Source organism: Pongo abelii, chromosome 10 (assembly GCF_028885655.2).
Source record: "Pongo abelii isolate AG06213 chromosome 10, NHGRI_mPonAbe1-v2.0_pri, whole genome shotgun sequence".
Taxonomy (NCBI): Eukaryota; Metazoa; Chordata; class Mammalia; order Primates; family Hominidae; genus Pongo; species Pongo abelii.
In genome coordinates, this window is record NC_071995.2 from 38,056,087 (window position 1) to 38,081,688 (window position 25,602).

A 25,602-nucleotide genomic window follows, 5' to 3' on the forward strand; every position below is an offset into this window, starting at 1 on the left:
TAGCAAATCATTTAAAATTACTTTAAGAATCATTTTAGAAAAAAAATAAATCAACCAAAATCTGTAAGTTCTTAGTTTGATGTTTCACTGCAAGAAGATCTGAACCTTGTTTTATTTGTATATTTTCATTATGAGTGTGATGTTGTTTTGCTATTATCTACTTCACTTCATGGCATCATTTAAGTAATTTTACAAATATATAATATACAGTATAATGAGTTTCAGTAGATAGAGATGAACTGTGAGTATTTTTACACACAGGTTGTTATGCTAAGTGCCCAGAGAGTGCTCCTTACCTGGATGAGAACACCATGAAATGTGTCAGTTTATCTGAGTGCAGCTGTTTCTATAATGATGTCATACCAGCAGGGGGAGTGATTGAAGATAATTGTGGAAAAACATGGTATATTCTCTACTAACTTTTCAATGAGCAATTTTGACTTTTGCCTTTTCATTTAGGAGAAAAACCAAATATGTGTATGAATATATTATGTTAATAATATATATGTTATGTATACATGTATATATCTATAATTTTTGATCCTGCCATTTCTAAATGAGAAGGCCAGCTTTAGCTTCACTTTATATCAGTTATGTTAGTTATTTTTATTTTCAGACAATTCACATGTCAACAAATGGTTTGTGTAATCTTGTACTTAATAATGTAGAACACAGGACAGAAAATGTCATTGTGTAGTTTTAGGGGAAAAGAGTTTTAATTCTATAAATGTAAGATTGTGTTCACAGGCTTTCAAACATTTACATGGAAGCAAATTGACGGGGTCATAGTAGGTCACCACGGCCATCAAATAACATCGTGTTTGAAATTGACTATGTAAGAACTACCTTTAAGGGTCACCTGCACACCATTTCTTCAGGTGCCCAGAGCTCCTCAGTGAAACGACTGGGTATAGCAGCACCTGGAAAAACAAGCAATTCGAATCAATAGTATTCTTTTGGGGAAACAAATATTTACTTCCATTTGGTTTTGTTTGTTTTCAATCAGACAAGTTGTTGTTTTAAATTTGTGAGCTGTATGCGATTAAGAGTCAAATTTTCCAATTCATTCTTTTTTTCTTTTTAAATTTAACTTTCAGCTACTGTATTGCAGGGCAGTTGGAGTGCAGTGGTAAGTCATTAAATTTTACACTAATTGATTTAGGAAAAATCAGAGGAGGGGCTGGGAATCTTTTATAGACCAATCACCAGAAGGGCAGGGACTTAATGCATTAGGCTCTCCCTCCGGGGGCTGGTACAATTCCATCCCAGAGTGATTGTCCATGGTGAGTCGCTGTTGGAAACCAGTGCTCCCAAGATATGCTGAACAACTGTTAGATGGGGCCATGGCTGATACTCAGGGGGTGCACCTACTGCATACGTGCCCCTGTCTAACTGTAGGTTCTGGGAATTGAGGGAGTGAGGCATCAGTGAAAACAATTTAATTAAGGGAAGGAATAGAAGATGAGAATCAACATAGAAAGAATTAAATAACTGAAGGATTGTTGGTGAGCAACACATATCTCTCACTGCAACCTCCGCCTCCCTGGTTCAAGTGATTCTTCTGCCTCAGCCTCCTGGGTAGCTGGGATTACAGGCACCTGCCACCACACCTGGCTAATTTTTATATTTTTAGTAGAAATGGGGTTTCACTGTTGGCCAGGCTGGTCTCGAACTTCTAACCTCGGGTGATCCACCTGCCTTGGCCTCCCAAAGTGTTGGGATTACGGGCATGAGCCACCGCACCTGGCCACAACGCACATCTTAAAAATAAATCTCAAAAACCTTCAAAAGAATATGTGAGCTACTCCTTTTTATATTAGGAATTGCAAGAAGTAAAATAAAAAGAGACATGACTTACAGACAAATTGAGTTGTAGAATTTTTTCAAGATACAAAAATTCCTGTCAATAACAGTAATGTATGATTATTTCAGAAACTGCTCCTACCAATTCAACATTTGCAGGTAAAATCATCATTATATTTTAAATGTTGTATTTCTGATTTCTTTGTATAGCTAATCCTTTATGGTTTCACTTGAATGTGTGCCAGTAAAAGGTATGATGGTAAATCAGCTGATATAAAAATTTTAAATTAAAATGAACAGTTACTAGAAATATGTCAGAATATCATTTCATTATATTCCTATGAATTAAGTTAGGAATATGATTAAACATACAATAGGTATTATTAGTTAATATTTATGTTATTAATTCATTAATATTTTAACTCTGCATATTAGTTAAATATCATCATCCAAAGCTTGATATTTTTAGATAATAATTGAATAAGTGGATGAAGTAGAAGTAAATGTTGCCTTCTGTGAAGTAAATATTTTAAAACCATCATCATGCTGGAGGACGATTTGAAAACAGAAATAAAAAATTATTTCCTTCCTGCCTTCTTTCCTTCCTTCCTTCCTTCTTTCCTCCCTCCCTCCCTCCTTCCTTCCTTGCCTGCTTTCTTGCTTCCTGTCTTGCTTTCCTTCTTGTTTTGAGGCAGAGTCTCACTTTGTTGCCCAGGCTGGAGTGCAATGGTGCGATCACAGTGCACTGCAGCCTCTATTGCCTAGGCTCATGTGCTCCTCCCATCTCAACCTCCCGAGTAGCTTGAACCATAGGCATGTGCTGCCATGCCTGGATAATTTTTTATTTTTGTAGAGACATGGTCTTGTTCTGCTGCCCAGGCTAGAGTGCAGTGGCACGATCATAGCTCACTGCTTCCAAAGCATTGGGATTATAGGCTTGAAACATCACCCACCCAGAGCATTACATTTATGTTTACTCAAGAGGATGCTGGATGTTAGTTTTGGGACATTTAATTTCTTGACAATATAAGTACGCTTTGAGTTGCTGTAGTACACTTACATATTCCTGCCTTGTGTGACATAAATTGGGATTTTATTTCCTGTTGATTGATACTTGGAGGTGGGTAGTATAAATTAAGACATAGTACAGAAGATAGGAAACCTTAGGCTTTGACAATTGATTTAAAATTATGCAGCCTGCTGTAAAATGCTAGTTAAATTTTAGTTATTTTTGGTCACTTATCTGAAGTGAAGTTATCACATGTCAGGGTTCTGAACCACATTCCTTTAAGTTATTATTGGCCCATAAAGAGACCTTATAAAGTTCCTATGAGATTTTGGTTAAGTGATAATAACAGGAAATAGTTATTTTTTGTGGACATACATAAATATATGGTGTTACTTGTATTGATATAAATAAAAAATTATTTTGTCACTTAACATCTGCACACGTTTCAGAAATTTTAATTTTAGTTTATGACAACTGGTTTCTTTAACTCTATTTCCCAGCAAAAATTATTCAATTAATTTATTTTCATAAATATTGTGTTTCCCAAACAGTTTCCACTACAACAGCTACTGCCATATTAAGCACGGGAGCAGGTAAATAAATTAAAAAGTGCTAATTATTTTTATAGCTCCTAAGTGAGCAGCAAAGATAATTTATAGTTCAGGAATCATGGCCTTTTTTTTCAAATTTTTCATTCTCCATTTACGTATTTGCTAAAGGCCCATGCCAAGTAGGAGGTCTGTATGTAATTGTGACATTAGTAATGAACATCTTCCCTTTTCAAAGGTTGTCTGTCCTGAGAAGAACATTCTACATACTACTGATGTAGAGGAAGTGGCTATGTCAGAAAATTCTATGTTAAATTCCTTGAAAGTAATTTACAATTTCTTTTATTAACATCAAGAAAATTTTAACTTTAATTGGATGCTTTATCATTAAAACAGTAGCTAGTGGAGTACAAAAGTATAATGAAATGTGTAAACATCCGATAAGTGAACTTAACTGTTACATTTAATCATTTATTTGCATTCTGGAGATCTCGAAACATGTTTAAATAGATATGGCTAACCTCATCTTTCAATACCAGTTTAATGTACATTTCCAAATATTTGTCTTCTTCTTTGCATAGCAATTACACTGGTTACCAGTAGCCCAGGCACAGGTAAGCTGTAACCTCTAAGCCATAACTTAATCAATGGGGGATTTTTAAAAACACCCAAACCTTCCTTTGCAGTATTATATCTTTGCAATGACATTTTTAGAAGAAATAGACAAAATTTCTTTTTTAAAAAAGAATTTTGTAGAGAAAGCTTTTGGGGAAAAAAAGCGTTATACCAAATGATAAGGTTTTTTGACCTTTTACTCAGGGCCTATAAATTTTAAAACTAATATTTGGGCTTCTATTCACCTATACAATGATTTTTTGCCTGATACAGTCATTTCAAATTGATCCATTTTACATATGACCATAGACGCTCTTGGGAGTATAATTTCCCCTGCATATAAAACTTAGTTTTTCCATTGTTTTCTCAAATTCAGCAGCATCCATTCCAGCGATTACAACATCAAGCAGTGAAACAACAGGTAGGTAAATCAGAAAATCCATAAGTGACAAATAAAGTTTTGAATAAAAGTTTGTATCTGAAACCTTGAACAACTTAAATATTGGAATCAACATCAGTGTGATTACACATTAAAAATATTTGGGTTTGAATTTTCCCTCGGACCATCCAAACAGTTTCCCTAGTTTAGTTTGCTATTTTATCTTTTCACCTAAATTTAAAAATTCATTGAATGTGTTTCAGTGTCTTTAATGAAAATGAAAATATGAGAAAAAAAGTATTTGAAAACAATGGCTAACAGACAATTTAGCACTGTGACTCTACACGTTATTGTTGTTTTTAATATATAGTAGTCACCTTCTTTTCTTTAAACTAATTAATTATACAATTAAAAAGATGTCAATTTTGCTCAATTGAAGATTCACATGCATAATGTATGTCATTTCTTTCTAAAGCCTATGTGTTTGAGAAAATCATCCATAGATTTCTCCCTTCCAACTCTGCACTATTTTTCACATACTCACTTTTCTATACTTATGGTCTTTACCCCCAACTTAGCACTATTTCTCTTTCTTTGTTATTTGTTAATTTATCAAGTCTTAAATGAACACGTTCCTTCAAGTCACAGACCATGCTTCGCCATCCTTGTATTCCCAATTGTACCTAGTGGCAAGGTACAGAATAGTTTGCATTCAGTATTTACGGAGTGAATGAATGACTCTTCTTTTTCCCCGTGGAAAATTTAGAACTCAGGTTTAGAATTTTAGCGAAGAATTTCTGGTGAAGGCTAAACTATTTATTAGATATTAGTTATACTGGTAAATCCAACAGTTAATACATTTCACTCATTAGAGCTAATCTTCTATACAAAGATATAGTGTAAAACCAAGACAATTATTGGATTATAAATTGATATCATGATATAGAATTATGACTATAATTTAAAACATTTTCTAAATCTTAGTATTGTCTGAGTTATTTTTTAATCAATATATTTTTATAATAAAGGAGTAAATATATATGTATATCTTACAGCATCAGCCATCAGTGCACAATATTATTAAAAATACCGAAAACAACATGCTACTTCCTGTCAAACTTTCTCTTACGTTGGATACCGTTAGCAACACAAAGCATTACTGGCTCTTTCAGTGTAAATCTCAGAAAGCCTGACACATTTCAAAAATGTGCTTCTGCAGTCTGTAATCGTAAATTCATTTCTCAAGACCAATAACAATTTCATCCCAATAGTTTTTTGAATTATTGCTTACACACCGCAGAGTAATTTTCTAGCTACATATTACCCTCAGTCACAAGCAGTGGACTGAATCGCTAATTCTCAGCCTGGTTCTGTTTCTAAGATGATTAATTTGGTTCAGTTATTAAGCTCTTCTTTAGTCAAAGTCATTCATCAGCTATTAAAACTTTTGAATCTTGTGATCATTTAAAGAAATAATTTTTTCCTTGATTTGATGAACTGCATAGATATGCATGAATCATAAGCAGCTTAGATAACAATTTCATCTATTTCTTCAGTATCATGATGATGATATCTATATCCTATATCACAATACTTACCTAAAGCTATTAAAAGTGGTTTGATTTTTCTAGCTTATATATATATATATTTTTTTTCATTTCAAACACCTAGTTTTGAATGTAATATTCAGTTTTGTCAACCACTTTGTACTGTAGCAAGCAAACTGTCCATGGAAAACAGAAGATCATGAGTAGGTTACCCTGACAGGGTTTTTGTAAGCAACTGATTAAGTTTTAGATGTAATATTTTGTCTCATTTACTGTAAAACACTATTAAAATCTTATCAATCATCCATGGTAGCATTTTAAAAATTATAAATCAAATGCAGAGTTGAATTATAGGACAGATTACCTGGGTGATTTTTTCCCTGAATTCATTTGGCATTATTTATGACTTTTGTGCTTTGCCTTACTGAATCCTAATGTTTTATTTAATTTCCCTGAAATTCTGGTAGCTATTTCATGCTCTGTAAGTATAATATTAATAATTAACAAAATGCTATGTTAGTATTTTATTGAAAGATATGCTAAAAATGACTTTTATTGAGGATTTACCTCATTCTAGTCATTATATTAAATATTTTTCATTCAGTATCTCATTAAATCTTAATCCTCTGATTGTTATTCTCCATAGTCCTCCTCACCTCATCATTTTAAAGGTGAGGAAATGCAAAGAGCTTAAGTAACATTTTCAGGGTTATAAGGATCAGAAGGAAAAGGACTTTCTGGCATGATCTAGAGAGAAGTCAGGATTGGTTTTCTTTTCCTTGTTATCCTTGAAAGCCAGAAACTGTAGTCAATATCATTCTAAAATCAGGAGACAAAGAACTATAAAAATGTTTATTTTTTCCCTCATATTAAAATTTTCCAATTGTGCCACAAAGTGTGTTTCAAATAATGTTAATCAAGTAATCCCAATGTACAGAATACATTGATTATCAAATTATCAAATTAATAATATATTCCCAGCATTTATTAATAATGTATGTGTAGCTTATCTTGTTGCTGAAACAGATTAGGAAGTGCTAATTTCCCAGATAAACTGAAGCATACAAAACTTTAATTAAATTTTAGTTAAATGTATCAAATTTCAATTAAAAATAATGATTAGTGGTAAGAATTAGAGGTAATTCTTAGTTTCTTATCTTTTCTGAGGCTATGACCATATCATACCATACAGATGGGAATTTAGAAATCATTCAAATAATGATTAACTTAGTTTCCCTTAAAATCTGTGACTTGAGGGCTTGGAGCATACCAGTTGGCCATCTTTGTTGATTCATTAACCGGAAATCATAAATAGTCTACTTCAACTTGTGCTAGGGGCTTGGACTGAGTACAAACTATTCAAAATAAAATGTGATAGTTCTGAATTTTAACAATTAAGAGATGACATGCCAATTTTCTTCTGACTGAGGAATCATGATAATTTATATAAAGAGAGGATGGTAATCAGAAGAAACCCAGAAAGTGCTAGATAGGTGTTTACTGATATTTTTATTTTGGAGCTCCAAAGGAAAAAAAGTCACATCTATTATTTTTCGTTTTTCATGTAAGAATAAAACATTTCCTTTAAGAGATACCAAGTTATTTTTTCTTTTTACATTCTTTTTCTTTCTAAATTCATCCAATAAACATTATGCCATTGTGAAAACAAAACAGTTTAAATTGTTTGCTTTTAGAATTCTTTTTAAAAGAAATAAAGGTCTTTTGTAGGCAATTGTCTTGCACAAATTGTAGGCTTGAAAGAAAGATGCATCCTATTTCTTTTACTGACAATGTTGGCGTAAAAGTGGAATTGACAAATTTTGATGGATCCATAACTACAAAATGATTTTTGTTCTTAAGATTTCTAGTGGTAAGCCTCACTTGATCAGTGATGAGAATAATGAATCCCATATTTGTTTTATTTTAAAATAAGTGTTTGGACCGCATATTCTCACTCATAGGTGGGAATTGAACAATGAGAACACATGGACACAGGAAGGGGAACATCACACTTTGGGGACTGTTGTGGGGTGGGGGGAGTGGGGAGGGATAGCATTGGGAGATATACCTAATGCTAGATGACGAGTTGGTGGGTGCAGCGCACCAGCATGGCACATGTATACATATGTAACTTACCTGCACATTGCACACATGTACCATAAAACCTAAAGTATAATAAAAATAATAATAATAATGATAATAATAATAATAAAAGAAAAAAAATAAGTGTTTGGACACCATCATTAGCAAAGGGTTTTTTTTGTTTGTTTCTTTCAAAATATAGTATGCATCAACCAAAGGTATTTAAATAGAGATTGAAAAGTAAAAGATTATATTATAAAAGGTATAATATAGCTAAGAAGACACTTCATTTCAAATATGTATTGCCTCTCCATGAACTATCTATAATAAATGAAAGGATTTGTTTCTTACACATGGGAACCCATTTCATTTTGGATAATATATTAGTGCTTTTGAGTAGAACCAATATGATAAGTGGGATAAATTAACTTAGTTAAAACTATCCTACTTTTACATTTTGCTTTGTCTTAAAATAAATCAATTTAACAAAAAAACCTATGATTATTGAACACAAAGATAAGACTTATTTTAAAGAGTCTCAGTGGGGCAGTGGGGTAGGGAGTGCAGGTTTTTGCCACTAACTTGTTCTCTGGATAAAGTACTTTTGATCAAGTACTGAATAGAAGACAAAGTATGACTTCATTGTTGAATAGACCTTAACTTTTTTGTTGAGGTAAATAGCATAGAAGTAAAGGGTAACTTTTGAGGAGTTTAGAAAAACATTACAGAAAACTCTAAAGTGAAAGGGAAGCAATATGCAAACTTTAATTTCTCCACATGCTTTCTGCATCTATTTTCTTTTCCATACAATGAATGCTTTCAAAGGGCTAAAATACCCTGAGACATGCCTAACTAACCGTTCTAATAAACATGCTATTTTTAGAAGAAAAATTATGCGTTATGGGGCTTTTCCTCTTTAGATTGACTGATCTTGATACAGAGCTAATATTTACTGAGCACTACTCTACATATATGGCATATGTTATCTGATTTGATACAGAAAATTCCCTGAAGTGGTGCCATCATTTCCCCCTATTTACAAATGAGTAAATGGAAACACAAAGAGGTTAAGTTATACATTCAAGGTTACTTGCTAATAAGTTGCAGAGATAATTAAAATTCAGAACATATTTTCTAGACTCCAGTCCTAATGCCCCTGTGTTTCCATGTTTAAAGAAGAGGATGAGGTTGAATTTAATTTAAATCAGTTATTGAAGTAGCAACATGTAATCACAGATTCTGATTTCAAATTGGGACTTATGTTAAAATCATAGGTTGTTTAGTAGGTTTATATTAAAACAAAAAAATCCCCTCTTTGAATGAATATGTAGGATCCTGACATATAATTTAAAAGGGCGTTTCTGTTACACAACAGTATAATCTGTTAAAATGCATATTTGCTGAAAACTTTAAAATCTTAGAATGTTACCACTGTAAGTTATATATAAATTTTGTTTATACAATGTGCTTATTATAAAATAGCATCAATCATAAAAAAACATAATCGCATCAGGCAAAGGGAGGTAGATGGGTATAGTGGAATGTGGAATTAGAAAAATAAGAATTTGAATCCCTCCCCTTAAAGTTTGACCCTGTTTTAAGTCCCTCAAGCAGGCTGAGGTTTAGTGTTCTCATCTGTGAAGTGGGAACTAATAATAATCTCTACATGGAAAGATTTGAGAAAACAGCAAATGTGATAGTGCAGCTTAGTGTAATACATAGTAAGTATTCAGTAAAGGCAACTTTATTATTGGTGAATTTTATAAGGAATAATTAACTAGGTGAATGAGTTTAATACTTTTTCAGTTACTAATCAGACACATACTGCTTCCTGAATTAAAACCAATTTTATTGAAAAAATGCAGGTAGGAATGAGGAGCACCAAATAGTGTATATGTATTTAAAATACAAATGAATATTGACCCTACAAAACAAGAGTAATTATGTCTTTGAAGTTTCAAATACAGGTTGAGTATTTGTTTTTCAATAAAAAAAAAAAAAACAAAAAAAAAAAAACCAATTTTATGAATTTTTTAATTTTTTCAGAATAAGATGTTTTGCAAAAGCTGTAGACTCTGCAGTACTGAATTTGTTGTTTATAAGGGGAAATGTTGTGGATACTCCTGAAGCTTATATTTCAGACACGTATTTTAAGTAAAATAAAATTCATTGAAAAAATGCCAAAATATTTTTTCCTTATAAAAATTAAAATGATTCCTAGAAGTAATTTAAAAACTTAGTGGTAGCTAGAAAATTAATTAAAAGACTTTATATTAAGTTTATAGCGAGGTGAAACACAAGTGGACAAAGCCACTTGGAAAACTTCTTAGAGTGGACTATCATACTACCATGTGGGCATGCAGAGCTTTTAGTGTTTTGGTAAAGGCAGCTCCTCCTGTTACTATTTATGTCTTGTCCACAAAGAAGCTGATGCATATAATTGACAGTATCAAGTACTTCCAGCATGTATGTTCATTTGCAAGTAATGGAAAAGTCAGTTGAAACTGTAATGGTTATGGATGTAAAAATTAATGAGAACGGGAACGCTGTCTCTATCAGTTTTGGTAATTAAACCCAGAAAAAAAGTGAGTTCTCATGTATTCCTGTCAGTAAAGTCTTATTCCTACTTTTATTGCTGTGTCAATAATTTCAGACTTACATCTTCTGAAATTCATTCATGGGAAAAGGGAGCTATATCATAGTAGCCTGACTGGTATGCACTCCAATCTGTGCCTAGTTTAGATAACTCTATGACCCTGATTAAAGACCGGTCCTCGAGATGCACATGAGCATGTTGCCATCTCAACAACATCAATTATAAGGAAAGGCCTATAAATAAGTTCTCTTGTGCGTATGGTAAAATTAGTGATGATCAGCACACTACCACCTATGGTGTGCAACTATGTTCTTGAATCCATGTTGATTAGAGCATATTTATTTAGATGTGTAAATATTGGAGATTTGATTTTATTCCATATGATAATGCTGCTTTTAATTAAATGTAATTGTCTTCAGTTTGAAAGTGCTCAAATTGGATCACTGGAATTCCATAAAGGTTAAATCAATACTGGGAAATGGAATCTGCACCAAAATCTTTGGGAATATCAGGGTCTATCTATTCTTCCACATCATTCTAATCTTGATAGTCTCTGTGGATCATGGCATGGCATAACAGTCTTTCTGTGCTATTCTTACAATTAGATCAGCAAGAGATTTTGATTCAGATGTCCAACTATTGTCCTCATTAGTGAGAAAAGATATCAAGATCTGAATTGGTCAGTTGGTGGAGTCTGTGTGACACCGATTTTGAAAATTCTTCTCAACTAAACCTTGCCAACTCTTGAGAACTGTCACAAAAACTTTCTCTTAAACTACTTACCATACTTATTTAAATATACATTCTATAGAGTAATTTGGGGAGACAGGATATTTTATTGTTTACTTGATATTGTGTTCTATAATTTCTAGTCTAGTTTTTTAATATTTCCATTAACATGATGAATAAGTAATTAAGAAAACTTGAAAAATGCAAGAGGTGATGTGTTATACATACAGGCAGAATAACATAAAAAACAGTATGGGTCACAGTCCTAGTTACTGGGTGACTTACATTTGAGTCCCAGTTTTGTCACCACCCAGCAGCGTGATTTTGAAAAAAATCACTCAACTTTTCTGAGCCCCATTCTTTATATGAAAAATGGGTAAAATATTTTTACTCCATTCATTCATTCAGTCTATGAACAAATACTTATCAAGCTCTTATTATGTGCTAGACACTCTTACAGACCCTGGAGATACTAAAGTGAATAAAATTGACGTGGTTTCTGCCTTTATAAAACCTACAGACTAGTCAGGAATATGGATATCAATTAAGTAATTACAAAAACAAATGGAAACTTACATCAACACAAGAGCTATGGAGTACCTAAAAGGGCATGGGGTGAGAGGGAAGGGATTTAATCCAGTCAAGGAGCTCAGGAAAGACTGAAGAAAAGATGTTTCAGTTGAGAATTGACCAATGAAAGCTCAACTAGGAGAAGAGGAGGAAAGAACCATGTTCCATGTACAGAGAACTGCAAACAGCAGGTAGAAAAGATAGAAAGGCCAGTGTAGCTGGATGAGGAGTGAGGATCAAATAGATTGTGTGAGAAGTTTGTTTCTGTCCTTTTTTTGAAGTTCCAAAACACTGTAAAATTGCAAAATGGTATTGTTTACATAAAGTAAGCAATGGATTTCCATGAATTTTCAATGAAAATTAACATTGAAATAGCGAAAATACCTGACTCTTTATTATTTATGAAAACCTCAAATTAATAAAGGCTTATTTTTAAGTGCACAGGCCCTTAATAAACATTTGATGAGCTTTTATCACATCCCTGGCAATGGGCAGGCATTGGGAATACAAAGGTAAAACACGGCCTCTTCCTTCAGGAGTTCACTGATAATCCACAACAGCTGTTTAGGGTAAATTCAAATTTATTTTTATAAACCTGCTATATCAAATCATAAACATAAATCTTAAAAAATATTTCTCCTTTTCCTTCGAAGCCCTTATAGACTAAGTGCTACTCAATATAAAAATATCCAAGCTGCAGACAACCAGAAGCTGAGAAATGTTGAAGAAACCATAAACTGCAAAATCAGCCTCTGCTTAACAGAGAATTTATTTCCATTGTTGATATACATTCAATTTACTTTTTATTTAGTAGAATTCAGCATATGTGTATGTGTGTGTATGTATACATTGGAAAGTATATCATGTATGTCACTATTTTGAAAATGAAATACAAATTTATTATTAACTCTAAACACTAAATATATTACAAATTACTCTATATTGAAAACTACACAACAGCAGAACAATCTCTCTAGTATTTTTTCCTTGAGGTTGGAAAAATTCACATTTCTGTTTTCCTTTTTAGGAACAACTCTAGGTCCTCTCATCGAACCTTTTACTACAGGTCAGTATATTAATTCTTGGTTTTATATGTTAAATAAAAATATCCAATAGTATAAATTATTAGTCACCTTGGGTTTTAAGAAAGAATTTATAGGACAGTTTGGCTTTAGAAAAAATATTTCAAACAAGCAGTTTAGTAGGCTTTTACCACTGGTTTTAAATTGTTCTTAAAAACCTTGAATTTTACTTGTTTTCGATCAGTTTATATTGACTGGCTATAGAAACATGGTTTCTAGTTTGATTTTCTTCTTTATCACTAACTATTAACATAGCATCTGCAACAGTAGTAAATATCTTTATTTTTTTTTAAAGAATATGGGTTGCACATGTAATAACATATGTTACTCTCTTAGATGTTTTAAGTTTAAACATGTGCACATCTAATAACATATGTTACTCTCTTAGCTGTTCTAAGCCTAAAAGTAGCAATTAACTATTTCATGATAGTGTTTCTTTATTGTTATTATCAGCCCCAGGCAACAGTGATTAGGGCATAAGGATCTGCTTATTTTATTTTTAAATTTTAAAAATTATTTTTTAAAATGTGGATACATAGTAGATATATACATATATAGTATACATGAGATATTTTGATACAGGCATGTCATGTGAAATAAGCACATCATGGAGAATGGGGTATCTATCTCCTCAAGCATTTACCCTTTGTGTTCTAAATAATCCAATTATGTTCCTTATTTTAAAATATATAATTATTATTGGCTATAGTCACCCTACTGTGCTATCAAATAGGTCTTATTCATTCTTTTAATTTTTTTATACCCATTAACCATCCCCAACTCTCCCTCTCCCCCACTACCCTTCCTAGCTCTGATAACCATCCTTCTACATTCTGTGTTCATGAGTTCAATGGATTTGATTTTTCTAGATCCCACAAAGTAAGAACATGTGATGTTTGTCTTTCTGTGCCTAGTTTATTTCACTTAACATAATGATCTCCCATTCCATCTATGTTGTTGCAAATGACTGGATCCCATTCTTTTTTATGGCTGAATAGTACTCCATTTCGTATATTGTTTATCCAATCATCTGTTGCTGGGCACCTAGGTTACTTCCAGATCTTAACTATTGTAAACAGTGCTGTCACAAATGTAGGAGTGCAGATATCTCTTTGGTACACTGATTTTCTTTCTTTTGGGTGTATGCTCAGCTGTGGGATTGCTGGATCATATGGTAGCTCAATTTTTAGTTTTTTGAGGAAACTCCAGACTGTTCTCCACAGTGGCTGTAGGTTCTGCTTATTTTAAAACAGTTATTTAGAAAAATGTATGAAGACCTAGTGTGACTCAGTTCAAGATGCAGAAAGCTGTATTTGTAAAAAAGAAAAAAAGGCAATGATATTAAAAGAAATTCTTAGGGAACTCTAGGCAGAAAGTCACTGGCTTTATTGATTCTATTTTCTATAGTAAAATTGGTAAAACAGTTAACTCACTCTGTGGTAATAAAGTCTTGATAGAATTTAGATGAGAAGTTAATTTTATGTTTTTCTCAGGCATTACTGAAACTTCAGTTCCCATCATCTCAACATCTGGAAATGCAGGCACGACAGGAGTAGTGAGCCCCACCATCACTGGTGCTGCAGGCATGGCAGGTAAATTAAATTCAGAACAAAGTATACCAGCCTCAGCTAAGCAACTCATTTTAGGAGATGCTACTCAGGACAATATTTTGCAAAATAAAAGTATTAGAGTTAGGTGATTATTCCTTACATGTAATTGAAATGTCATATCTTTAGTCTTTTCACAAGTTGCTTCCTTAAAGTATATCATGTTACAATTATATGTGCTGATGACCTTGACAGTTGGTGGCACCTATGCATTTTTTTTTTTTTTTTAGCCAGATGTTTGTTTTTTCTTTACATTTATCAGGGACAACTGGAGTGTTACCAGGTATAACCACAGGAGCTGAACATGGAAATTTAAGTGACTTCAGAACAGGTGAGACAAATAAATGAGTCAAATACTATCTCTTCCATAGCATATTTCTACTAGGAATCCTCTGTTTCAACTTGGCAACAACTTTACCCTGAGTACAACATTATATAACAGGGCCAAATGTCAAAGCTATTGAAGTCAGCTAAATGACCCTGGAGAAAAATTCAATGATTCATATTTAATAAAATACTAATGATATGTTTCTGTGGCACAGGAAGATTTCTGAATTGTCTTCAAATATGTAGTATGTAATTTAATCAACAATTACACCATGGTAGTTATCTGTTGTTATTCGCAGTAGGTGAGAAAATAATAAAAGGTCTCCAAGCTAGAAGAGGCAGGTTTAGAACACAGAATCCTGTCTGGTGTGGAATAGCTAGCTCCACAGCTCTGTGTGTGTATAAAAACCTAGATCCAACAAAAGCCAATGAGGATATGCTTGCCGTACACATCATTGACTGAATTTTAACTACTGTTGGTTTCATGAATAAAATATTATTGGTTTCCTTAAGCAGAGGTAATTTGGATAGAAAACAAAAAAGCCAAAATTCACCCCTGTCCATCATGCAATCAGCTACTAATTTTAAGTATTTCTTAAGTTTCTTCTCTGCATCAGTTTGTCTCTGCTTTTGTTCAGGTGTTAAACATTTTCCACCTAGCCTCCACCTTGCTCACCTTCCTCCAACACAATGATGGTGTTTAAAGTGTGGTTTCTGGACCAGCAGCATCAGCATCTTCTGGAAACTCATTAGAAATGAAAATATCTGGGCCCACCTGCCTAAAATCAGAAGCTATTGGAGTGGAGCCCAGCAAACACTTTACTAACAAGCCCATGCAACAGATGCTCATCAAAGTGGAAAACTACTGCTCTAACATTTCCACTCCTTCCTCACTTCCCTCCCAATCTACGCTGCAGTCAATACCATGAAAAATGGACTTCCAAAATCTCAACTATCATCATGTCACTCCACTACTTACAATTCTTCAGTTGTTCTGATTGCTTTTAATATAAATCAAAACTTCTTTACATACATAGATGGGTTAAAAGCCATTTCTTTAGTGTATACATGGAACTATTTCTCTTTATGCGCTTGCAAACTAATCCATGGCCTAATTTTATTTTTTCTACATTTACTTTAGCAATTTTCTTGACTTAAACGTTATAACTTAAACACTTTTTGGAATAAGATATAGTTTACATAACAATTAATGGTTTAAAGGATATAATCAATGTACACTAGCACAAATTAAGAAACTGGTTCATTCCAATTAGGTCAGTAAACTTAAATTTTAGAGTGATGACCATTTGTTTACATTTCTTAAAACCTGCCTCAAAATTACTTGGATAATAATGACAAGTCAATCAGCTATCTCTTTTGGTTATGAGGCAGTATGTATAAGGATTTTGGGCAGGGCTACTCAAAGTTCGGTCGACAGATGAATACAAGCCAGACTGTTACCAGTTTTTGATGTAATAAGAACTGAAACAGAGACTAAGCATTTAAAAACATAGCAATTTTACAGGACGATTTTTATGTCTATTAAATAAAGACTTGTGTTTCATATGGTTTTACTTTTAAAAATTTCATTTCTCTATTTTATGGCCTTTTTCAAAGTATCCATCTAGCACAGATTGGAAATTTTGCAAAATTGATCTTTTGCTACAGATTGTTTGAGAAACACAGGTTTAGAGTATTAACTGTAGCTAGACTGCTTGAATCTGGCTCCTGGATCTGCTGTCGACCAACTTGGTGACCTGGAGCAAATCATTTAATCACATCTAATAAATAAGAATAATATTATGACCTGTTTCAGAGGAATTTTATAAGAGTAAATGAGTTGGTTTATGTGTAGGGCACTTTTTTTTTTTTTTTTTTTTTTTGAGATGGAGTTTCATTCTTGTTGCCCAGGCTGGAGTGTAGTGGTGCGATCTCGGCTCACTGCAACCTCTGCCTCCCTGGTTCAAGCGATTTTCCTGCTTCAGCCTCCCGAGTACAGGCACCCACCACCAGGCCCGGTTAATTTTTGTATTTTTAGTAGAGACAGGGTTCGCCAGGCTGGTCTTGAACTCTGACCTCAGGTGAGCCACCCACCTCTGCCTCCAAAAGTGCTGGGATTACAGGTGTGAGCCACTGCGCCCAGCCAGGGAATTTTTAAAAATGTATATTTTTTTTAAATCAAAAGTAACCAGAGGCCCTCCTGCCCTAACAAGGAGAGGAGAGGAGGGCAACACACCCAGGGAACCAAGCAAAGGAGCTACAAGCCCAGGACAATCAGGCAAGTCAGGACACGTGCTTTAGATCGTGTTAAATGGGTGTAGTCAAAACATGCTTTAGCACCTGATAAATGGGCATAAGCAAAACATGCAAGCTGCTCAAGAAGCTTGAAATTTGACTTGAATCTCCCAGTCTTTTCCTTCAGAAGTACCATATGTTGAAATTACTGCTACTGTGTTTGTCAGGTACGACTGGAGGATCCATGGGCACAACCACAGGAGCAGACAGGGGAAGCACACCTGGAGCATCAGGCACTGGGGCCACCAGCCCTGGGAACCCAGCAGGCAAGACAGAGACCCTTTTGGGGGCTGTGATTGGGGTCCAACACAAGCTTTGCCAAGACCCCAGAATACGATAATGAGATTAAGAAAACCAAGGACAATAGGAAAATGACATGAAACTGTGAATATCCTGAAATAATTTTTTTTGCTAACTATCCATACACATTAAGCACCATTATTCTTCCATGTAGGAACAACTGGAGGAGTGGATGCAGCCACCACTGGAGCTGCTGGTGAAAATACATCTGAGAGAGCAGGTACTGGAAGAGCAAAACCATCATGACGCTGTCCTGTAGACATGTGAGCTTTCTGCTCAAAATTTAGTCAGAAACAAGGTTTCTTGGGGAATCCAAACATTATGTAAGGCTGTGTGTCCAGAAGATCAGAACTATACCAACAAGTATATGCTGTATACCTCATACTGTGATAGATTCTTTGTGGGATACAGGAAAAGAATAGGGACATATATTTGTTCTCACTCTACTTCACTTTGGAGAGGAAGGAATAAATATTCCTACAGATGTAGATGATAAAGACTAAGACAGGCAGGAGTTAATCAAGCAAATAAAAGATGCATGCTGGAGCATAAGGCAATTCTAGTAAGAAGAGACAAGATAATTCAATGCTGAACTATTCAGTGTTGAACAATGAATTATCTGCATGATTACTATATTTTAGGAAGAAAGACTCCTTTATTATAAGCAGTAGAATATCAGAGTTTCCTGATTTATCTGATTTACCTTGAACAAGAACTTATGATATTTATGAGATAGATTCATTTTTTAAAGGAAAAAAATGTATATTGTAGGTCACTTTTATAAGGATTTAACTTTCTTAGCAGACATTGTTTTTTTCCATGATAAAAAATTAGGCACACCGGGGGTATCTGGAGTAACCCCTGCAGTCAGAGGTGGCAGTACCCCTGGAGAAGCAGGCCCTGGAGCCACAGTTTCTGGTAAGATCGACCAGGCTGGACATAATGTCTCAGAAGCTCCCAACCATACCTCCCACACTAAGTGATGCTCTGTAAATTCAGGCTAGAACTAGTATTAGAATGCAGGGCTGAGGAAAGTTGGAGGGATAGTTTCTTTCACTTCCTTTTTCTGGAAACTTCCAAGTAGTCATAGTAACAGAAGTAATAACATGCATACCTGCTCCTGTCTTGGTTTCAGGAAGTACAGGAGTTTCTGCAGGCTCCACTACTGCCAGCCCTGGAGCCTCAGCCACAACCTCTGAAAGCAGCAAATCAGGTAAGTAAAAGGGAAAAGTCAGTGAGTGTGCAGGAGTAAAATGGAGCATGTGGATCTGCCCACATTTTCTTTATTTAGCAGCACTGTAAAGAATGAAAAGAACTGGAGTTAGGAAGCCCAGTTACTGACCACAAGTATTGCAGGTAGTAATCGGCCATACAGATTCAGTCAGAGGTTCCTGTGCTGGAACTTCTGAGTCTGTGAGTCTGGAGTGGGGCTAGGGTCATGGTTTGCAATCCTAACTACAAATTAGAATCAACTAGAGAAATGTTGGAAAATACGTATTGAAGAATCCTTCACAGACTAATTGAATCTGTCCCTGGAAGAAGGGACCAGGCTTTTTAAAAGCCTCATGGGTCTCACATGCAACCTGGGTTGAGAACCGCTAGGTTCAAATATCTGAATATTAAACAAGTAAATAATAAACAAGCTTATTTACAAGGAATAAGTAAATAAGCACTCTGAAGGATGCCAACAATCATATACGATTCTTATCATCAATTTTTGGAAAAAGTGAACCATTTCTGGAAATGAAGAAGTGTAAACAAAAGGTATTTTGAAAGCAAAGAGTAGCACCCTCTGTTCTGCTAAATCAAAGATCATGATACATATTTATTGTCTATTTTGAAAGGAACTACTGGACCCTCAGTGGGTGGAAAAACTGGAGCCACAAGCAGTGAAGTGACATCATCTGAAGGCATGTCAGGTGAGTAGAGGATGTCATTCTGAGGCCGTGGCTTTTGGTGAAAAGGACAATATTTCATCAGACCTCTGCAAATTTCACCAAGTATAAATGCCATCCGACAAAAGATAGAATGGTATATAAGTTATTAACATTTTCAAGAAAAGTTTTAATTTATGTTTTCTCTAAATATTTCCTTCAAAACTACTATGGCACTGGGTTGTCACAATAATGTATATGCTCTCCCAATACTGTGTTTGTCAGGTGTAACAGGACAGTCTCTTGGATCTACTCCTGGATCTGACAGTGAAATCACAGCTAAAACATCTTTCACTGGTTCCGGTCCACCTGGGAAACTCACGAGGCCAAGCCCGGGCTCACCTGATCACTTTAGTGGTGGTGAGTCACAAACCTAGTTGGGACCTCAAATTCTTATAAGTTTAAGTGAATTAAGAAGGGATGTAATTTTACAACAAATGATCATGGATAGTTTAAGTAGACCACCTACCTCTGTAAAGAAACCCTGAAATTTGTTCAAAGAGTACTTCATTATAACCATTTATGTAGACTAGGCTTGCCAGAGAAAATATAGGATGCCAGTTAATTTGAATTTCAAACAAATCAGGAACAGTTTTTTTAGAATGAGTATGTCCCATGCAATAATCAAAACACAGTGTTTATTGTTTGTCTGGGATTCATATTTAACTGGGTGCCCTGTATTTTTATTTCGTAATTTTGAAAACTCTGATGCAGACTGAGCACTGTTGCTCTTTTCAATTAGGAACAACTGAAGGGGGAAATGTAGCCATCACTGGAGCTGCTGGTGAAAACACTTCTGGAGCATCGGGTATGGAAAGAGCATAATCAGAATAAATCCAGACAGTAGAAGTGTAATTTTTTAGTTAAAATTTTGTCAGAGACAAGTTTTCCTGGGGAATTTAATTATTATTATTTGTGTAATGTCAAAACTGCAGAAGATCAGAAATAAATCAAGAAATATTTGTTGTGTGTTCAGTATTATCCTGGGGGATACAGACAATATAAAAGAGGAGTAGAGTAAGGTATTTGTTCTCATAGAACTTCATTTCTGAGCAAAAGAAATTAATATTTATAATACACACAAAAGCAAAATCATGCAAGGCAAAAGATAATCAAAGTGGAGGAATTGTTCAATGACACACATTGGAGTAAGACTTGAGAGGCAATTCTAGTAAAGTGACTGATTAATTTGATTAAAACAACAGAATTATTCTATTTTGAAAAGAATGTGTTGTAATCAGTGCACTACGAGCTATATCTATATGTCCCAACTTGAACAAAAACTCAAAATACAAGGAAGCTGAGTGAAATTTTTAGAATCTATTCAACTGCAAGGGAATAAAAACTAGTTATTCAGGTTTTGGGGAAGGAAGATTAAAAACAAAATGTTCTTCAAATCCAGAACCCCCTGCACAAAGGTAGTACAGAATAAAATATAGGTTTATTGTTGAGTAAGCATTAAAACAGAATGTGATGCACATCAGAGGCAGTCTGTTAAGAGACTGAAAAATCAGAGCAATATGTCACCTTTTATAATATATAGACAAGCAGATATGACCTATACACACATGTTCTCAATATAAATGATTATAGTCTTCAAGTAGAAGGACTTGAGAGCACCATTTATTAGACGTAGTTCACCCTAAATTCGTCTCTGGAAATGAAGCAAGTGAGTAAGCTGAATCTGTGAAGAACCTTCCTTAACCTAATTTCTTACATATTGTATCTCTGTTGTAAATATCTGATGACCTGGTTAAATATTCAAACACACCAAAAATCCTTTTATCACAAGCAGAATGAAATTTAATTAGTCATAGTATCAACCTGATCCTTAATTTGCACTGACACTAGTAGAATCGAATAGGATTTAAGTTCAAGAAGCCAATGGAAAAATTAAAAACAAACAAACAAAACAAAACAGGAAAATGGTGGCTGCATAAATTAGAGTCTATAGATACCTCTTTCTTCAAATCATAAAGATCAAAACAGAGCCCACACCTACGGTGTGTAGAGGAGACAGAGAAGAGCCAGACTCCAAAAACTGGGAATGATGGCTCTGAGGCTTACCATAGGGCTGAAATATAGGTAAGGGCATCACAGAAAATAGAGAAGTATAGAGAGGTCCTAACAGTGGTAGAATACCATGATTCTAGTGGTTCAATCAACTAGAGTTGAGCCTCAAAAGGAAAGTCCCGCAACTTGAGTGGAAAATGCTGAGAGAAAATCTGGTACCTGGCAGGTCAGACAGCCCTCATGAATGGAGTTGAAAGACTATTGGAGAACGCATGGAAGTCTTTGGACAGGGGAGCAACCCTTGGAGCCTGGGTGCCAAAGGAAAAAAAAAAGTATGGAAAAATAAGGGTCTCAATAAAACAAGATAATAATGAAAGCATCAGAAGACAGACAAGGAAAAAGTGCCACTTATAAACGAAGCTCCCTCACTGTAAGAACATAAGAGGGGAGCCCTTTATCTGAGAAATCTGGGAAGTATACGGAAGCCTCTCTGCTGCCCCCTGCATAGAATCTCCTGCTATTACTGGCCCACAAAACAATGAAAATAATAATAATAATAATAATAAAGAAATTCCAGTATCGATACACAGCTATTCCTTTATATGCATTTTCAAAAACTTTGCAGCAATAGCAAGAAAATTCTAAAGATCTAGTCGTGAAGCAAAAGAATACAAAAACATAACATTAACGTAAAATAACTAAGGAAACAACTGCAGCTACAAAGACGTCAAAATTACAGATTAAAAATTAAGACTGGAAATAGATAAACAGCAGGAATGTTAAATTGGAATTGGTGAAAACCCAGGAGAAAATTGAAGAAAAAGAAAAATTATCTCAAAAGACCAAATAGCAAGGTGCTCCATTGAGAATAAATAAAACTGAAAATACAGCAAGGATATTAGAGGATAGAACTGAGAAGAGGTAAACCCTACCCCTGAAATATTGCAGACACTTTCAGAAAAGGTATAATGGGCTAGAGAATGATATAGTTTTAGGAAACAAACAAAAGTATCCAAGATATATTATTGCCATATCTGGAGAAGAAAAAGCAATGAAACAGAACTAATATTTAAAATTATAAATAAGGAAAAACATTCTTAATTTAGGAAAAAAAAACCCCAAATCTATTTAGTGAAAGAACCTATCATATACCTGGAAGAATTAATCCTGAAGAGTCAATTATGCAAAGTATTCTGAAAAACAATTGGACTTGTTTTAGTCATAGATAACAGGTAGTAAGTAGTCAAGCGAATTATTTAAATCTCATGAGCTAAGTACAAGAAGCTTCAGTTTACAAAAAAGGAAAAATGAGCATTCAGGGAGAAACTAATGCTTGATTATTTTTATTAATACTGATTTTTAGTGACTTTTTCAAAATTAAGGCATCTTTTAATGTAATTCATAATATTAATAGTAGATCTAAGGGAAACAAAATGACCCACAGAGGCTAAAAATGTATTTGATAAACACTGAATAATCATTTCTGATGGGAAAAAAAGACCACTCAAAATAATAGGAATGAATGGATACTTCCTTAAAACAGGGCCATACTTGGTGGCTCACGCCTGTAAGCACTTTGGGAGGCCGAGGCAGGTGGATCACTTGAGGTCAGGAGTTTGAGACCAGCCTGGCCAACATGGCAAAACCCCATCTCTACTAAAAATACGAAAATTAGTTGGGCATGGTGGCGGGTGCCTGTAATCCCAGCTGCTCGGGAGGCTGAGGCAGGAGAATTGCTTGAACCTGGGAGGCGGAGGTTACAGTGAGCCGGGATCGCACCACTGCACTCCAACCTGGGCAACAGAGTGAGACTCCGTCTCACAAAAATAAATAAATAAATAAATATAAAGTACATATACCTCAGCCACACGTGTAGCATCTTAATAAGGAATTTCTAAACCTATTCCACTAACTTCAGGAACAAGGTAAGGAGATATGCAATCATACTACTATTTAACAGTTTCTGGAGTTATTAATAAATTGGATTATATAGCAATTGATAGCATAGAATTTGAAATAGAAAATATTAAACTATTTCTATTTACAGATGATATAATAGTGTACCTGCAGAACCCTAGAGAATCAATGGAAAAACTATAAGCAGTAAGATAATTTAATAAGGTACTAAGATACAAGATTAATCTATAAAAATTAAGTCTTCATAAATACAAATAATAAGTTAAAATATATATTTGAAGAGAAAACTCCAATTTGTGTAAACAACAAATAAGATAAGTTACCTTGGAATAATCCAAACAAGATAAAACTTACATGAGGAAAACTTTAAAACTCTCCTTAAAGACACAAAAACATTTTTGACCAAATGGGAAGGCAATCCATATCAGCGTGCCCAAGACCCCTTCAAGTTTTGGGACTTGCTAGAAGGACTCACAAGACTCAGTATAGAATCATACTTGTGGCTATGATTTATTGCACAAAAGGATGCCAAGCAAAGTCAGCAAGGGGAAAAAGTGCATAGAGCAAATCAAAAACTAGAATAATAGAAGATGTGAATTGAATTACAGAGAAAAAGAATATAAGTGATTCTCAAACCTCTGAGAAAATGATCAGCTTCACACAAGAAAAACGCAAATCAAAACTACACTGAGATACCATTTCTCACTTTTTAGATTGGCAGAAATCCAAAAGTGTGACAACAGCCCTGTTGACAGTTCTGGAAAGAAACAGGTGGTGCTCTGCGCATTGCTGGTGGGAGCACAAAATGTTACAGCCCGGAGGAGGATAACTTGGCAAAATCTAACAGAATTACAGACTCGTTTATCCTTTGACCCAGAAATCCCGCTTTTAGTGCTCCTGAAGCTAGACAACCAAAGTATAAAATAACATATGTATAAGCTTTTCATACCGGCATTGTTTTTTTATAGAAAGAGCCTGGAAACAACTCATTAAAGACACATTGAATAAAAGATGACAAAAAGTAGCACTAGACCATCCTAATAGAAGAGTGAGAAAGATCTCTATGGACTGATCTAGTTATTTCCAGAATTTATTGTAAAGGAAAAATATAAATCAGAATTGTATATATCATTTATACCTTTATGAAAAAAGAGAGATGTGTGTATGTGTGTGTACATATATGTATATATGTTTTGTAAGGATATGAATTATATATACATATGCAAATATGTATACAAAAAACACAGAAGATAAACTAAAAACTAGTGAAAATCATTACTTATAGGGAACAAACCAGAACAGCAGAATTTTGAGTTCTCTGAGTATTCTTTTAAATATAATTTTGGCTTTCAAAAAGGAAAATGTCATAAGTATTTTTAAAAACACAATTAAATCAAAATAAAAAAAGCAAACCCTAAAACTGAAAACCAACCAAAACAAGTGAACCTAATTGAATATCAAATTATAATCACATAGACAAAATAATTATTTCACATGACTTTAACACACAGTAATCGGACAGTATATGCTAGTGTCATGTATTTTAATGGCAAAAAGACTGCTAGGAAATATTAAACTTCATGCAGTAATTTTCTTCTTAGTAGTTACATGAATGTTCTCACTTTGAAATGGTTTTTTATATATTACAGAATAAAACAATTAGTAGTTATATGAATGTTATTAGAAATCAAGATTTTAAATGTAAGAGAAAAGAAATACAATAATTAAATCAGGGCTGGACGAAGTGCTCACACCTGTGATCCCAGTACTTTGGGAGGCTGAGGCCGGCAGACTGCTTGAGCCCAGGAGCTTGAGAGCAGCCTGGGCAACATAGTGAGACCCCCATCTCTACAAAAAAAAAAAAAAATACAAAAGATTAGCTACTCATGGTGGCACATGCCTGTATCCCAGCTACTTGGGAGGTTGAAGTGGGGAATCACCTGAGCCCAGAAGTCGAGGCTGTAATGAGCAGTGATTGCACCACTGCACTCCAACTTGGGAGAAGGAGTGAGATCCTGTCTCCAAAAAAAAAAAGAAAAGAAATCAAATAATTAAGTAAATTCCATTTGAGTGAGAAATATATATATATAAACTTATGATATATATACCATTTATATAAATCTAAATATATGATATATATAGAAAATGTATATTTTCATATATTAGAAATATATACAAACTTATTACAAATATATGTGATATACCCAAATATAGGTATAAATATATATACTTCTAATATATGGAAATAT

The 25,602-nt window shown here is 34.2% G+C and overlaps 1 protein-coding gene across 1 annotated transcript in view; it reads left to right on the plus strand.

Moving 5' to 3' along the window:
• MUC19 (mucin 19, oligomeric) overlaps positions 1–25,602 on the plus strand; it is a 187,101-nt gene that overhangs the window by 56,415 nt on the left and 105,084 nt on the right. Inside the window, 14 exon segments of the mRNA XM_054528500.1 lie at positions 262–403; positions 1,098–1,129; positions 1,933–1,962; positions 3,364–3,405; positions 3,942–3,974; positions 4,352–4,396; positions 12,906–12,944; positions 14,454–14,552; positions 17,644–17,709; positions 18,324–18,407; positions 18,625–18,702; positions 19,334–19,408; positions 19,649–19,783; positions 20,166–20,231. Coding sequence (XP_054384475.1) covers positions 262–403; positions 1,098–1,129; positions 1,933–1,962; positions 3,364–3,405; positions 3,942–3,974; positions 4,352–4,396; positions 12,906–12,944; positions 14,454–14,552; positions 17,644–17,709; positions 18,324–18,407; positions 18,625–18,702; positions 19,334–19,408; positions 19,649–19,783; positions 20,166–20,231 — 966 coding nt within the window.